Below are 15,601 nucleotides of genomic sequence, written 5' to 3'. Positions count from 1 at the left end.
GAGTATATAACACTATATTCAGATAGTGTTTCTTCACCATTTGCTAGTTCTCTGATCGAGTTGCTCACTGGAAAAAGCTCTGGTGTTTGGTAAATGGGAAACAACTAAGGCTTTTCCTGTGTATGTCTCTGTGCAGCAGAGAAACAGCATTTGGATGTTGAAAAGTTGCAAAGCATGAAAAGAGATGAGGGTGGTGCCCTACTCCTGCTCAGTAGGTGGGTAATATTGACATATGTTTGCTCTTACAGGTTACTTAAGCTGCAACTGACTCAAAATTGGGGAGACTGTATGAAAGTAAACATAGACTGAAATCTAAAAACTTGTACAAATAAGTTTCTGTGGTAATTCAAAACGTACAGACAAGCTATATTTCAGAAACATACATGCTACTATCAGTTTCTTACTCAAACTAGGTTAAAAGATACAGATCTTCTGAAGGGACAGAAACATGGGGAGGAGATTGTTTTGCTGTGAATACTCTGTTTCCCCAGAATCTTTCGGATGTTTTGAAACTTCAGTGCAAATCCTGTTCCCCTCGTAACACATTGGCTAAAACACAGGTGACTGTTGATAGTACCAGGGTTAGTTTTATAGTACAATTAATTTACTAAGATCATTGTGTCTGTTGTGTTCATCCTAAAGTTCAGGTGCACTGACAATGCTACACTATACATTGATAATCCAGCAATGCTGTGCCTAATCCATTCATACCTAAAACTTACACTAAAACAGCAACCAATGTCAGTGTTACTACGGCACTGAGAATAATATACCGCCATATAATACCTGTTCTGTGGTGGTCCTGTGTGGATGGGCAGTGAGTGTAGGAATAATGTTATGGCTGATCAGTGTACATTTGCTAAAAAATGTGTAGATGCCTCTTCTAATGACTGATTTCAGGTACTTTAAAGTGCGCTCATTGCTGACAGACATTGAGTTGCACACACAGCTTGTATAATCTCTAAATAAAATCCTTTGTTCCCAAACTGCTGCACTAGAGTCAATCACCATGCTTAATTTGAAGCACAATAAAAAGGGGCAGTAAAGAGCTGTGGAGCTTTGAAATTATGTTCTGTGAAGTGATGGAATTCCATCTAATAATTTTGGGATGATCTGGAGTGGCATTTGATATCCAGAGCTGATCTTTAATCATTAGTACCACACCTTGCTAATTTTATCTTGGCTGAATACAATAAAATCCTCTGTTAAGTGAGAAGCCAATTCGTTTGTTTAACTTTAAGGTAAGATATAACGTACATGATTATGGAGAAGGGCTGTTCTCACACCATTACTCCCCCGCTGTTTTTGCTCATTCAGAAGCTCCACAGAAACTAGTTTGTAACTTGAGCTGTTTAGTTTTGTAGCATTTTGGGTCTGTGTTTACTTTCATGCACTTAGCAGTCTCCCGTTAAGCATTATCCCAGCACAATGAAAAAGGTATGAAAATCAGATTCAGTACTATGCAAATGTCAGGCACTTACGATTTTTATCATTTAAAATAATTGATCTTGTCATTAAGTGTGGTGATTTTATAAAATTATATACACATATTTAGAATGAATGCAAAATCATAAATACAGTGAAAAGATGCCAGATGTGTTGTGAGCTAGTGTGAGGAACAAAGTTTGTTTCCAGATATTCTTTATCAAATGTATTCAATTTTAAAAGTCACAAAACACTTGATTATACATGATGAAGTATTGATTAACCAAACAAAAAATAATGGGCTGCCATGAGGAGAGATTTGTGAAGAATTAAACCAACACATTCACACATGGAAAATCAATATGTATTGTATTGATTTTACTTGTTTTTATTGTAGTATGTTTTTCTTTTTCTGAGCCCAGGCAAAGATCTTTTTAAATGTCATTTTCTCAGGTACCTAAAACATTTGCACAGCCAAGTTTATGTATGGTTTTCATCCAGTACCTCATTTGGTTGATCAGCACTTTATCATGTAATATCAAGTGTGATGATGATTAAAAAAATTTCCGAAACATATCTGGGAACAAACTTTGTTTTTAACAGTAGCTTACATCTACTACTTCATACAAGAAAAACAAATCATGTACCTTTTTACTGCATTTGATTTATGTTTATGGTTTTTGCATTATTATGGTGTCACATGAATGTCAAAAATAGAGGGCGCAAAAACACCAGATGGAAAATATAAATCTGCAAGCTTTGTGTGTAAATAAGCAAATGTGAAACACACAAGCACTGTCTTCTTTTCACTCTTGATTTTAAAGTTTCCCTCTGCCAAGCTCTTTTACCTCGGGCTATTTCTGTCAGAATTGGGGTGGGGTCAGGACCATTTCCCTCAGTGAATGCTATTGGATGAGGTTTCCTGGTTCTACGACTGATATTTACACACTGGAAATGTTCAAAATTGCAGGTTTATATTTTCCACCTGGTGTGTTTGCACCCTCTACTTTTGACATTCATGTGACTCCATATATATTCTACTTATACCCACAAATGTTGTACAATCACCACACTTATTGAAAACATAAATACATTTAGAATAATAAAAATCTTATGGGTGTAACCTGTATTAACCTGAAAAGCCACACAGAGAGGACAGCTTACCTTTGATCCACGTTACCCGCAGCTTTTACTCTTAGGCCCGCTTTAGGCAGTTCTGTTTTTGGTTGGTAGAGAAAAAGCACTGTGGGAAAAAGTACTGAGGGAAAAGAGGGGGAAAAATGTGTCCCCCAAATGATTTACATTTTGATTAGTCATTGGTAAGTGATGTCATCTAAGCACCCTTAAAACATCAGTATGGTTCTCTAATCACATATCCTAACATCCACAGAGCAATATGTACTGTAAAACATCCCTGAAGAGTAGAGACTGGTGCTGCAGTGAAGGACATGTTCCTTTAGATACCCTAGATACCCATCATTTCACAAGAAATGTTGCAACTCGGTGTCTACTAATATTTGACCATGTAGTGTAGGGGATACTTACATCTATTAAACATGAGATCATGAGACAACACCACAGACATATTTTCTTCATTTTTTTTTTTTTTTTTTTTTTTTACTGGGACAATGATTTATTTCTATTTATTCATAGACACTGCACCGGACTAAACAACTGAATCGTCATTTTTTTTTATAACTTTTCAATGGGTCATATATTGTAATGTCTATAACACAAGCTGTAACAAATCCAAAGGAACTCAGAGCCATCCTCCTGATTTGTTTTGTCAAATTTACATCATCTGACAAACAGGATGTGGATTTTTCCACCAGCTCAGTGTCAGAATGCCTCCCATGGGTCAGAGACGGACACAGCGTTGTTTCCGCCAAATGTCTGCAAAGGGCCTCTGCCATCACATGCAACCAAGTTTGTCCTCCACTTTAGAACAGAAAGAAACGAAAGAAAAGGAAAAAAAGGAATGTCCGTTTCATGGCTCCTGCAGGACGCAGGGTTCGGCCGTCTGTGATGGCGACGATAAAACTCAGATAAATACTTACTACACCAAAGAACAAATTTACAACACAGGTGCACTAGCAACAATCTCTCGTAGGTTTTTTATCTCCTTTTTTTTTTTTTTTTTTCTATTTTGTACAACCGAAATAACATTTAGAATATATAATCAACACCGTCTGATTTTGAAAAATATGTCTTATTCTATTTCCCCCCATATTCCCTTTAATACAAAGTATCTTTTGTATTTGTGTCTTTACAAAAAGAACCTTGTTGCATAAGTCGCATGGTCAAGCAATTCATGGGAGTGGGGGATTGAGCAGAGGGTAGGCAGTGGTGGGATTTTGTGTGTGTGTGTTTATATGTTTGTATGTACTGTTCAGGCAATATTCATGCCTCCTCTGCACAATAAATTCTCCTGATATCGGTGGAAAAAATAGACACAAAAAGTATCCTTTGATAGCATATGCTAATTTCTTGCTAATTCAAGACAAAGACAGCGAGCAAAGATCTAATAGAGAACTAGAGAAAGAGAGCGAGAGATGACTTATTCATCTCACAGACTCACAGGGGGCTTGCTGAATACATTTACTTTGATATTCTTCAGTGAGTAGGAGGAGGGTGATAAGGCTGATAAATGAATCAGCCGCATAGTGATAAGCACACTATATGTCGATCCTATTATTGGGCCAATTGGTTCACAACTCATCTTACGCTCTGTCCTCTTGTCTGAGCTTCACTTAAAGGGGCATTTCAGCCTAAAACTGACTTTTAAGTGTTATGAGTCAAGATATTATGAAATACTCTGTAGTGCAGCATCCATCCATCTTAGTGGTTTAACAGAATTGATTTATTACATTTCTCGTTCATCAGTGTTTGTAACACCCAGAATGCATTACACAAACATGCCATACCATCATTGGGAACACCTTTTTAAAAAGCTAAATATATTCTGACTGCAGCACAGTCACTGATCTACAGCAGATAGGTACACTTTCAGAATAACTGTCACTGTGGTGGTACATGTTCAGTACCTATAGTTAGGGTAAATACTTGTACCTTATTCTATTATGTAATCGTAGATTAAAATCGTGCTCATTTAATACGCCCAATTTCATCTCCAGGACTATTTTGTTGTATTTTACACAGTTCTATAATGAATGCTCAAAGATATTCACCTCTCCTTCTGGAGAAGAATATGCAATGTACCTTAAAGGAAAGAAAATGGAATTTTAAACCAAAACCCCTTTAAAGTACATTTAAATAGTGTTTACCTTTAGTGAGCAATAACGTACATCTATCGTACCTTTATTCCTCAGAGTTTAGAGAGGTGATATTCTGGTTCCTAGCTGTAAATGTAACTATTTAACTTCTCTGTACATTAGTATGGTAAGAGAAAAAAAATATTACAATCTCAAGTATGCATCCAAAACGTGCCTACAATGTTTTCATTACTCACAGCTTCAAGATCCTTCTTCAGATGGTAGTTTTCCTGGTAGTTAACTGTAACGTCTCTCTCTGACGTTACAGTTGTCTCTTATGAAGTGGGACAAACTTTACTCCATCACAACACAAATTAAAATAGAGCAATGCTTCATTTCCAGACTGGTAGCTTTGCCAGTCTGCAGTGATATCGGGAGCAGCACTGGGCTTGACCTAATCCAATCTCTTCTGCGATATGCAGTTAAAGTAAGCTACTTATTTGCAAACTTTTGTTGAAACTTCCATGTCAACCTTAAATGTTTCATATTAAATGGTATTGCTTTATCATTTAAGTTGGAACTAGAAATGTAGTAGCTAACAACTGATATATTGACATATTCTTGTGATATTTTATGCTCGTTATGCAGTAAAGGGTCATAATACATTAAAACTACATTAAACTAAAACAGAAAAATACTTATGTTTATGGGCTTGTTTGATCATTAGAGCAGCCATCTTTCACATGGAATTCATAATCTTCTGTTTGGAGTGTGCCCCTGAAAAATCTTCACTTCGTGAGCTATATAGCCTTAGACCTCTATCCCAGCAACAATTGAGACCCCTCACCCCTAGGCAAAAGGGAGGGGTACGGCTAAGTGGGAGGGCTATGGGGAAATGGGATTCATTCTAAGTGTCACCACTGTAGAAAGTGAAGGCAAAGGGATGTTTACAAGAGATGTAGCAAAGGTTAAATTTTCATTTTGGCTGAAGTACCCCTTTAACAGTGACTGGATCCGAATAAGGTGTCTTACTGGTTCAGAAACAACAAAACACAAACAAAAACACAAAAAAACAAAACAAGACATCATGGTAAAGTGGCCTGGCTGGTCCACACTTCAGGTTTCATTGGAAAATCATGCAGAACATTATTTTAACATTGAAAAAGTGTGATCTTTCACAATATATTGAAAACATTTGACAGTAGAAATGGAATGACTGATATATTTCCTTCAAAGGAAAGTGGCAAAATTTTCATAGAAAGCAGTGGCTACCTTTTCTGCTGATTTTCATTCTGTATGGAAGGCCATACTGCCTGGTTCTGCTGTTTGAAATATATTCTCAATGATCCATTAAACACTATTAGACCAAGTCTCAAGAGATAGCTATGCTGCAAAAGAAAGCGAGAGAAAGAGAGCAAGAGAGAGAGAGAGAGAGAGAGAGAGAGAGAGAGAGAGAGAGAGAGAGAGAGAGAACAGAGAGGGGATGGTATAAAAAAGAAGAGAAAGAGAGAGAGAGAAACAGAGAGAGGTATAAAAAAGAGGAGAAAGAGAGAGAGAGAGAGAGAGAGAGAGAAACAGAGAGAGAGGTATTAAAAGAGGAGAAAGAGAGAGAGAGAGAGAGAGAGAAACAGAGAGAGAGGTATAAAAAAGAAGAGAAAGAGAGAGAGAGAGAGAGAGAGAGAGAGAAACAGAGAGGTATAAAAAGAGGAGAAAGAGAGCGAGAGAGAGAGAGAAAGAGAAACAGAGAGAGGTATAAAAAAGAGGAGAAAGAGAGAGAGAGAGAGAGAGAGAGAGAGAGAGAGAAACAGAGAGAGAGGTATAAAAAAGAGGAGAAAGAGAGAGAAAGAGAGAGAGAGAGAAACAGAGAGAGAGGTATAAAAAAGAGGAGAAAGCGAGAGAGAGAGAGAGAGAGAGAGAGAGAGAAACAGAGAGAGAGGTATAAAAAAGAGGGGAGAGAGAGAGAGAGAGAGAGAATGCTTTCAAGTCACCACATGTTCCCCAAATCTACTTTTAAGTGTTTAATAACTTTGAGCCTCATAAGAGCGGTGTGGGTGGAATAAAGAGGAAACGACTGCGGATTAATGAGGTTTAACTAGGCATGGTGTCAACAAATAAAATAAGAACACACGTACATACACGCTGCCAAAAAGAACGAACCCTTATTGCTCATGCCAAAATTTGAAAGTAGACACAGACTCACGAATGCAGAACATGCAGAAGGTTAGTCTTAAACACACACTCACATACACCCTCCTCTACACATTCAGACTCACACACTCACAAGAGGGTGCACACATCCCCCTCAAACGTAAAAGAGCTTGGCTTTTCTTGAAGTATCAAAAGTAGCTCTGATGGAGCAAATCTCTCTAAAAGCATGGTAAATAGCCTAGAAGAAATCTAGGACCCCCAAACACCCGGAAACGCACCCAAATATACACCCAGCTGCAGCCCAAAAAAAAAAGACTCAGATATGCACTGAACTGCTGCTCAAATCACTCTCTCACCTCCAAGCGTAAGACAACAAATGTAAGGACACACAATACTCAAAGAAATCATAGCAATTTGTAACAAGTGTGGTCATTATGGTCATTTGTTTTTGTCCCCTGTTGTGAACATAAGCCTGGAGGGCTTTTGTCGGTGGCCTGTAAGGCCTCTCCTGATGCTCCAGTGCAGAGAAAGCAGGACTGTGAGCAGGAGTTGAAATAAAGGGTTAAAGTTGTGGCCTCTCCCTCCAATCCCCTCCCTGGCCAGCGTCCCCTCACCCAATAAAAAACGGGGGAAAGAGGTTTATAGTGCCGATACTCGGACGATGTTGCTCTGTAAGAAGTCGGGCGAACTAGCCGAGTCTCCGCCCTCTGGCGTGGTGACCGGTGGAGTTGGCATGCTGATGATGGCCGCCGTGATGTAGGGCGGTTGTTCAGAGTTCAGCGGCATTGTTTCCTCAAACTTGGCATTCAGGCTGGAGCGGCTGCAGAGGAGAGAGTGAGAAAGAGCGTGAGATTCTCCCAGCTGTCCATTAGACCACACAGGCTATGTGGGCTGTGTGGGTGCCACAGCTGGAGCATCTGCAGCATTCCAGCAGAGTGAGTCATGGAAACACTGCTCCACTTCCTCATACCACACATCCCCCATCCACTAGGCGTATGTTTATGGGTAGACGGTGTTTATGGATGGGGCTGTTTTTGACCTGCACTCATTCTACTTCTACTTCTATGTCCACTCACTGTCCACTTTATAAGAAACAAGTGTTTAAATGGGCCCATCGGCTGAAGCACACTTTATAATAATTATCCTCCACCTCATCATTAGGGTCACTCTTGAACAAATCATTTTGGCCAGTGGAATACTTTCAACATGTGGCATTCTCAAAAACTCAGACACTGCAGAGCCTTTTACACTCCTACCAGTACAAAACAGACTACACCTAAATATACACACCCCTCAGCCTCATGGGCAGTTTGTTCATTAGGGTGATGGGATAAAGAACCGCAAAAAAGAAAAGGGTGGAATTTTTTTTTCTTATGTTACCACAGTTTTAAGCCTGATCTTCGTCCTGCATCTGCATGTTATAGTCTACACCGCATTAGGTTTTGTTCCATACAGACCCTGGAAAATCACCCAAGACTGTTCTTATAGAATCACATGCTCCGTTTTCGAGTTCCAGGGTCATCAATTAATTGTCAGTGGGCTCTGAGAGGGCTCACCCCTACTTGCTTTTGTCATACATAACCTGATGCCCCCTACTCTAACATTGTTATTGGGGTAAATGTGGTCAGTCCATCATGGCCTCAATTTAGCCCAAGACAGACATCTTTTCTCAGACCATTTATCACATTTTGACAAACTTTAGATGTAGAGGGACGTCTTTTGTAGATGTCTTTTCTCCTTTAATTTTCAATCAAACATAAATGCTGTTTGGATGGTTGAGATTGAGAAATTGTCTTTTCAACTGCTCAGCCTTAATGTTTGCCTAATATTGGGTAGGCCCCCCACATGCCACCAGAACAACTCAAGGCATGAATTCAAAATCACCTCTGAAGGTTTCCTGCAGTATCTGACACAAAGAGGTTAGCACCAGTTCTTGTAAGTCTTGTACATTGTGAGGTGGAGGCCTCCGTAGGTCAGACAGGTTTATTGTCCGTTCCAGGACAATTCTTGTTGATATATGTGGGTAGGTGGGTAGGTGCTATAGGTCAAAGTACGTCCCACGTGAATGTAAGGTTTCCCAGCAAAAGTTGCTCAGAAGATCACACTGTCTCTGCTGGCTTACGTCCTTCCCATAGCGCATCCTGTTACAATGCGTTTCCCAAATAAACAGAGTACACACACTCAGTCATTTACTTGATGTGAAAGAAATCTTAATTCACCAGACCAGGCCATATTCTTCTCCGGCTCCGTGGTCCAGTTCTGTTGCTCATATGCTCAGTGGTAGGCCACTCTGGTTTATAGGCTGTTCTACGGTGCACCACTTTTGGTAGGTACTATATACTGCACATAAGGAACACGTCACAAGACCTGCTATTTTGATGATGGTTGCCTAGCAATCACAATATGGGCAATCCCTAGCTCAGCCCACCCTTAACCTCAGCTGACAAATATAACGACACAAACCAATCAGTGTTATAAACACTAAAACTTTCCTCAAAGAGTGCTGAAGAGACCCCTGACTTTCTGACTTATCTTTCAGTCAAGTGCCTGAACATCAGTTCCACCAGAATGTGTGTGTGTGTTTGTTTGTTTGTTCGTGAGTGTTTCCATGTCTCTGCTGGAGTAGCTGTTGAAGAGGGCACATCTGCTGATGACTGACCTGCCGGTGCTGTTGGCATAATGCCCAAATTAAGCACAAAATTATGTATGTGCGAGAGCAAGGCTAAATCTGGTGAAGAGCTTCAGCCTGCTGCTCTGAGCCAGTATGTGTTTCTCCTCGTCTGTCCCTTTCTCTCTCTCTCTCTCTATGGCACTTACTGTCACTCTCTCGTTTTTCCTCAAACTTATCCACTCTGTCTAACAAGATTCTCTCACCATTTATCTCTATCTTTTGATATTTGTGTGTATGTGAGACAGAGTATGTTTTTGTGTTAGTGCATGCCTCTCTGAGAAAATGTTTGCATTAGTGATAACGTGTGTCTGTCTATGTGTCTGTCTGTCTACCTGTTGCTGAGTGGCCTCTCTCTGATCTGGATGGTGCTGAGCTCCTGGACACTATCGCGACGACCAGCAATCATGTTGGAGTTGGGGACATTGAAGCTCTTGCGCTTGTTTCTGCGCGAGCAGCAGGACGTGAGACCGTGAGGAGATGAGGACGCAGAGGACGAGCGAGAGGTGGTTGGCTTCACCATCGACACTTCCATACAACTCGTCTCATACGTCTGCTCGTCAACAAACTCATGGTTCTGACAGAGAGAGAGAGAGAGAGAGAGAGAGAGAGAGAGAGAGAGAGAGAGATTCTTATTAAAAGTAGCAATGCACAGAGAGTCAATTAGCAGTTATAGCCTACAAACTTTGAAACCACCTACTGACTTGATGAGGATTAATAAGGTCAAAATTTATGCTCTGAAGTATTACACAAATAGATTCCTACATAATAAAGTAGTAATGAGGAGCAAGTGAATTACCAGCTATTGGGCAGATACGGCTTAATAGCAATGGCATTCTAATGGCTCTTTATTTGAAGTGTTACCATGGAAATGTTTATTCTGATTTGAATTTAATGAAACCTTGATGAAAATAATGAAAGAAAACCATCCTTGCCAAAATTATGATTCATTATGTAATTCTTAATTCTACTGTGTTGTGTGTTAATGTACATGGTATGTCCAAAGGGTAATTAGTTAATTCACTGTTACAATTTGCTTTAGAAGAAGAAGAAGAAGCAGCAGCAGCAGAAGAATAAGTATTAACTTCTTAATTAAGTATTAATTAAGTATTATTTTTTGATCCCCTTAGGGAAATTGCTTCTCTGCATTTGACCCATCGTGGCAGTGAACACACAAACACACACTAGTGAGCAATTCTTCACAAACACTACGGGCAGTGAACACACACACAGCTGGAGCTGGGGGCTGCCAACTAGCACCCGGGGAGCAATTTGAGGGTTAGGTGCCTTGCTCAAGGGGCACTTAAGCCACGATTTTTTTAGGATTCTTAGGATGTTTTTATAAAATGTTGAATTGGCAGGAAATCTTGGCCATACAGTGTATGCAAAAACACTTCATGTTAATGACGTCATTGAGATCTCTCTAAAACAGGGGATTTTAACCCTTTAACTTTATAATTTTCAACATTTTGAAATTGTTGAATTGAATTGTTGAAATCCACACTACTGGTATTACATTGATACTGTTTGCACCTTTATTGACCAATAATGTACCTCTACTGTACCTTTATTTCTGAGAGTGTACATAGTGGTCTTTTGGTTTACAGGACTACAGGAGTAATCATGTTTTTTCTTTAGAAACCCCAGGTTAAGAATCCCTGTTCTGAAGAAATACCTGCAACTAACCAACATATTTCATGCTTGGGATACTCTTTTGGACCACAATCCTCTACTGCGATGAGGAAAATCAACACCATGAATGAATATCACCAGCTACAAAACCCAGCACAAATTTGCCTGAGACAAACAAACGCTGTCTGTAAAAGAAACATCAAGCAGGCTTGTCAGTAATCTGACCCAGCCTAAATGGAGATCACAGAAAGTCCCTGAGCTCTGATGTGCCGTGGCTTTGGCCGCTTCCCAAATGAGCCTCCAGCGCCTCAACCGTACCCTCGGCAGGACGGAGGAATTTTCCATTCGAACATCTCGAGCGGTGGCCCAGATACTGAAGAACAAGTCACAGCCCATGATGCAGAGACTCTGGCTGGCAGACAGAGACATGAACTGTCATTTTCTTGGCAGCAGTTTCCTAACAAGGTCTTCTGAGATGGTGTGTGCATTTACGGCAGTGGGAGAAAAACACATTTTACACTAAAACAAATACAGACAGCCCTTGTGCTTTGCTTAATGCTATATATGACAAGGTTTCTTAGGATATTTCAGGAAACACTGCTGCCTCTTCAAATGAAGTCATATATGGGGAATTGAAGAAATGCCGAGTGTGTAATGCTTATTGCAGACTGAGGTATTATCTTAAGGATGTGGCACAGGCTAAGTGGATATATAAAAAAAAAACTGTGGGAAACAGCTGCCAGTTTCATACTGCATCAATCCATCCAACCAGCAGAAGCAAGCCAGATTCTAGATTAAAACACAAGAGAAGTGGATAGAAACATATTGAAAGATTTCAGGAAATAGTGAAATAATAAACAATGTGTTAACTTCACTTTAGTTGTTGTTTTTCCACGAGTCAAATCTGAAATGACATTGATTGTTAAAGAATCTGAAATAAGGCATGACTGAATCACATTTGACTTTCTGTTACAGGAAGCTCCATCATGAATGGACAATGATAGACAATGCTGCAGTAGAGGGCTGTTTTAAAACTGAATCACTGTTGTTTTAAGGCTGTTGTTAATATGTTCAACCCGTTATAACAAGAATGGCCTGTAGACTAGGGGCATGGGCATAGTGGCGTGATCTCATCTAAGAGGTCCTTAATAGAAAACCATCATGAAGATAAACAGCAGGGCCTTTCTCTGTATTAAACAGGTATATTATAAAATATTGTAGATCAGTGACCAAGCCCAAAGAACATTAGAAACAACTTTAGAAAAAAAAATCCAAAAATTACTATTTAATCATTTTAAATTATGTAGTTATGTTTACAGTGATTATTGGGGTTGTTTATTACTATTTATAATTAGTGATTATTACTGTTTTTCCAGGGATCCCTCGTGGGATTGAAGCCCCTGGGTGCAGGTAATCACTCTACAGCATGTGTAAGATTATTATACATATACATAGTAAACATAATAACTATATATATGTAATTACCACAAATAGAATTGCAAACATATATTAGGCAATAGATAATAGTAATAATAATATTAACAAAGGGGGTAAGGACTCATAGCTTCTCAGCTTGTTCAGAAGCCTGTAGGAAGACAATGTTCATTAGATGGTTTGTTCTAGCCTGGATGCTGCAGTACCTCCTGCCAGATGGTGGTATGGTGAACAGGCCATGTGCTGGATGACTACTGTCCAATTGGATCTTTCGGATATTTCTCAGGCAACAAGAACATCATGTCCTGTAAGGCTGGCAGTTTGTTGACTACGATGGATTCTATCCTCACCACACTCTTAAGGGCCTTGCGGTCGCAGGCAGTGCAGCTGTCATACCAGACAGTGATGTAGTCCGTGACAATGCTCCGTATGGTGCATCTGTAGAAGGGAAGAGTGACCACCCCTCTGTAGCTTCTCCTTTGCCTTTTTGATGTTGAGACAGATTGTTGTTATGGCACCACACTGACAGAGTTCTGCCCTTGGATCTGTGCTAAGGGCTAGGACAGTCATGTGAAAATGATGTTAGATGTGTGTTTGGCTATACAGTCATATGTAAAAAGAGATGTACAAGAGGGGCTTGAGTCCATATCCCTGGGGAGCCCCAGTGCTCAGATTCATTGTGAAAAAAGAAGCTGTTTCCTACTTTCACCAGCTGGTGTCTGCTTGTCAAAAACATCCTGTATCCAATTGCAGAGACGAGTGTTCAGTTTTTGAGATGAGCTCGGCAGGGATGATTGTGTTGAATGCTGAACCAGAACCTATGAACAGCTTTTTATGTGTGTGTTCTTTCAATCTAAGTGTGAGAGGGTACTGTGTAGTGTCAGTGTGATCACGTTGTCTGTAGATCTGTCGGATCTACTTTTTATACTTATTGTGGATACGCTCAGCCATCCAAGGCATAAAGAACAGGGTACACTGCCAACACGTGGAGCATTTTACAGACACTTATCCTGAGAAACATACAGTTTCAATCACATTGGAAAGCAAATGAGGGAGCTAAACCTCCCTCACTTCTACACTAACAGCAAATACAGGCATCAGTTACGTAACATAACAGATCAAGGCAGTTAGCATTCTCATCCAAGCATGTTAAACACTATCAAGTTTCACTTTGACTGCAACCGTCATAGTTTCTCCTCTGTAGATTTGGACTTGAACTATTCCACTTGGAACTATTATTTATTATTAACTATCTTGCAGTCATTCAGCTACCATATGTTACCTTGTTTTCCTGAATTCCAAGCCTAGATTTGACCATGAGTCACAGAGATGGCAAAAGTAAAGGTTTCATTGCAACTTTCCTAAACATCTCAGGGCAGTTGGGACAAATTTGTTGGTAAGGGTTTTGACATACTGAACCTGAATTTGCCACCTCTGGTTAGCCCCAATATAGTCTACACAGCAACCGGGCAAATATGTGTGCTCCTTCTGGACAAACAGATCCACAATCAACTGTGTAGAAAATTAAATGTCAGATGCAGCATAGTTAGCTACTGGCAGAGAAAGCACCCAGCAATCTGCTCGGCCACCTGTGCTGACTTCTCGCTTTCACTCACAGAGCACTTTAGTAACTGATATTAATCATGGATGACAAAACAAACCTGCATGCAACAACCAATCCTCTTGCCTCAGTAACATTTATCAGTCTAACAGTAGCAACATATCTTTTTTAGATGCGTGAAGTAGCTAAAAAACAAATAGGCTCACAGATAAGTATGCTCACCTATGTGTCTATGTAGTCGTATTATTGTGACTTTTCAAAAAGTGCACATTAATGTAAAGAGATTGTAAAGAGACTTTTATTTTAGAATTTAGGGCATTTGTATTGGTCTGTTCATCATATTTAAAGCTTTATTTTCTAAGTTTGTTTTTATGTACAGCAAATGTGTGTGACAAAACTCTATAGGTGCTAACAAACTAAATAAAATACATTATTGTAAACCCATACTGCAAAATTTTAAAGGAGGTGAATCTGCTCAGAAACTAGAGCCTACTCAAAAACAATAAATTGTTTATGAATGACACAAGACTCTCTCTCTCACACACACACACACACACACACACACACTTAAACACTTCCACAAGCCCACTCACAGCCTTACCGTTGTCTTTTCCAGGCAGTGTAGAAGATGATGGTGCTGGGTCTCAAATGTGGGGTTCACTTTACAAACCAGTGCCTTCCCTGCTTCCTTTGAAGCCTTTTGGGAGAAACAGAAAAAATATGACAGCTCATCAGCCAATCAGCCCACAGCAAGACAGAGGAAGAAAGGGAGAGAAAAGACAAGTTCACGGGAACAGTAAGGCCAGGGCTCTCACAACATGATGCTGTGTGCCACTGTGCCTGTCTCATTCTCTCCAGGTTACAGCTGTGACGGATGGCTCCCAGTTCAAACACAGCAGACAGCAGGCGCAGAGGAAGTGTGGCACAAGCGTATGCGGGATGAATTTCTGGAGCTGTAATGAAATAGCTGGTTCTCCCAACCAGAGAGATTCTGTGTATTTGGGTAACACAGGTGTACAACCCACATTTGAGCAGGTTAATAGAGTATTGATTTTCCATAATTCTGAAAGTAAGGATTCTGAAATCAGTGTTACCCAAAAGCAACAGATGTGCTCACTTTTTACAGTGATGCAGCAATGATAGCACACTGTGAGAGGGCTGGTATGGTCTGGTAGAGATCCAGTGTAAAGAAAATAGATGATGCTGTCAAAAGTGGATGTGAGATTCCTGAAGTCCTAGCTTCTCACATGTAGAAGCAAAAAATGTTAGAAATAAATATAAATATAAATAATAATCCCAGGAACCTAAAATTCCCTATAGAAGTAGTAGGTGTACTTGATGAAATAGTAAAAAATACACTTAGCGTACATAAGGCACTATAAAAAATATTACTTATTATATTAGTGCCTTAATGTGCCATGTATATAGCTAAGTAGTGTGGCTATAGGCTAATTATGATAGCTTATTTATATTTACTGTTTATTAATGCCATCTTCTGTCTTCTACAAAATTGTCCTATAA

At 39.7% G+C, this 15,601-nt stretch overlaps 1 protein-coding gene across 2 annotated transcripts in view; it reads right to left on the bottom strand.

Moving 5' to 3' along the window:
* Positions 1-6,657: 6,657 nt before the first annotated feature.
* The window catches only part of kcnd2 (potassium voltage-gated channel, Shal-related subfamily, member 2), a 231,131-nt gene continuing 222,187 nt past the window's right edge, over positions 6,658-15,601 (bottom strand). For both annotated transcript variants that reach the window (XM_066668661.1, XM_066668662.1), the window contains 3 exons: positions 14,682-14,777; positions 9,789-10,030; positions 6,658-7,605 (listed from right to left, as the gene is read on the bottom strand). In XM_066668661.1, coding sequence (XP_066524758.1) covers positions 7,425-7,605; positions 9,789-10,030; positions 14,682-14,777 — 519 coding nt within the window. In that variant the 3' untranslated portion in view covers positions 6,658-7,424. The remainder of the gene's footprint in view (positions 7,606-9,788; positions 10,031-14,681; positions 14,778-15,601) is intronic.

Source organism: Hoplias malabaricus, chromosome 4, assembly GCF_029633855.1.
Source record: "Hoplias malabaricus isolate fHopMal1 chromosome 4, fHopMal1.hap1, whole genome shotgun sequence".
Classification (NCBI taxonomy): Eukaryota; Metazoa; Chordata; class Actinopteri; order Characiformes; family Erythrinidae; genus Hoplias; species Hoplias malabaricus.
Note: the sequence above shows the minus strand (reverse complement) of the source record. Positions and strands in the feature narration are given on the sequence as shown.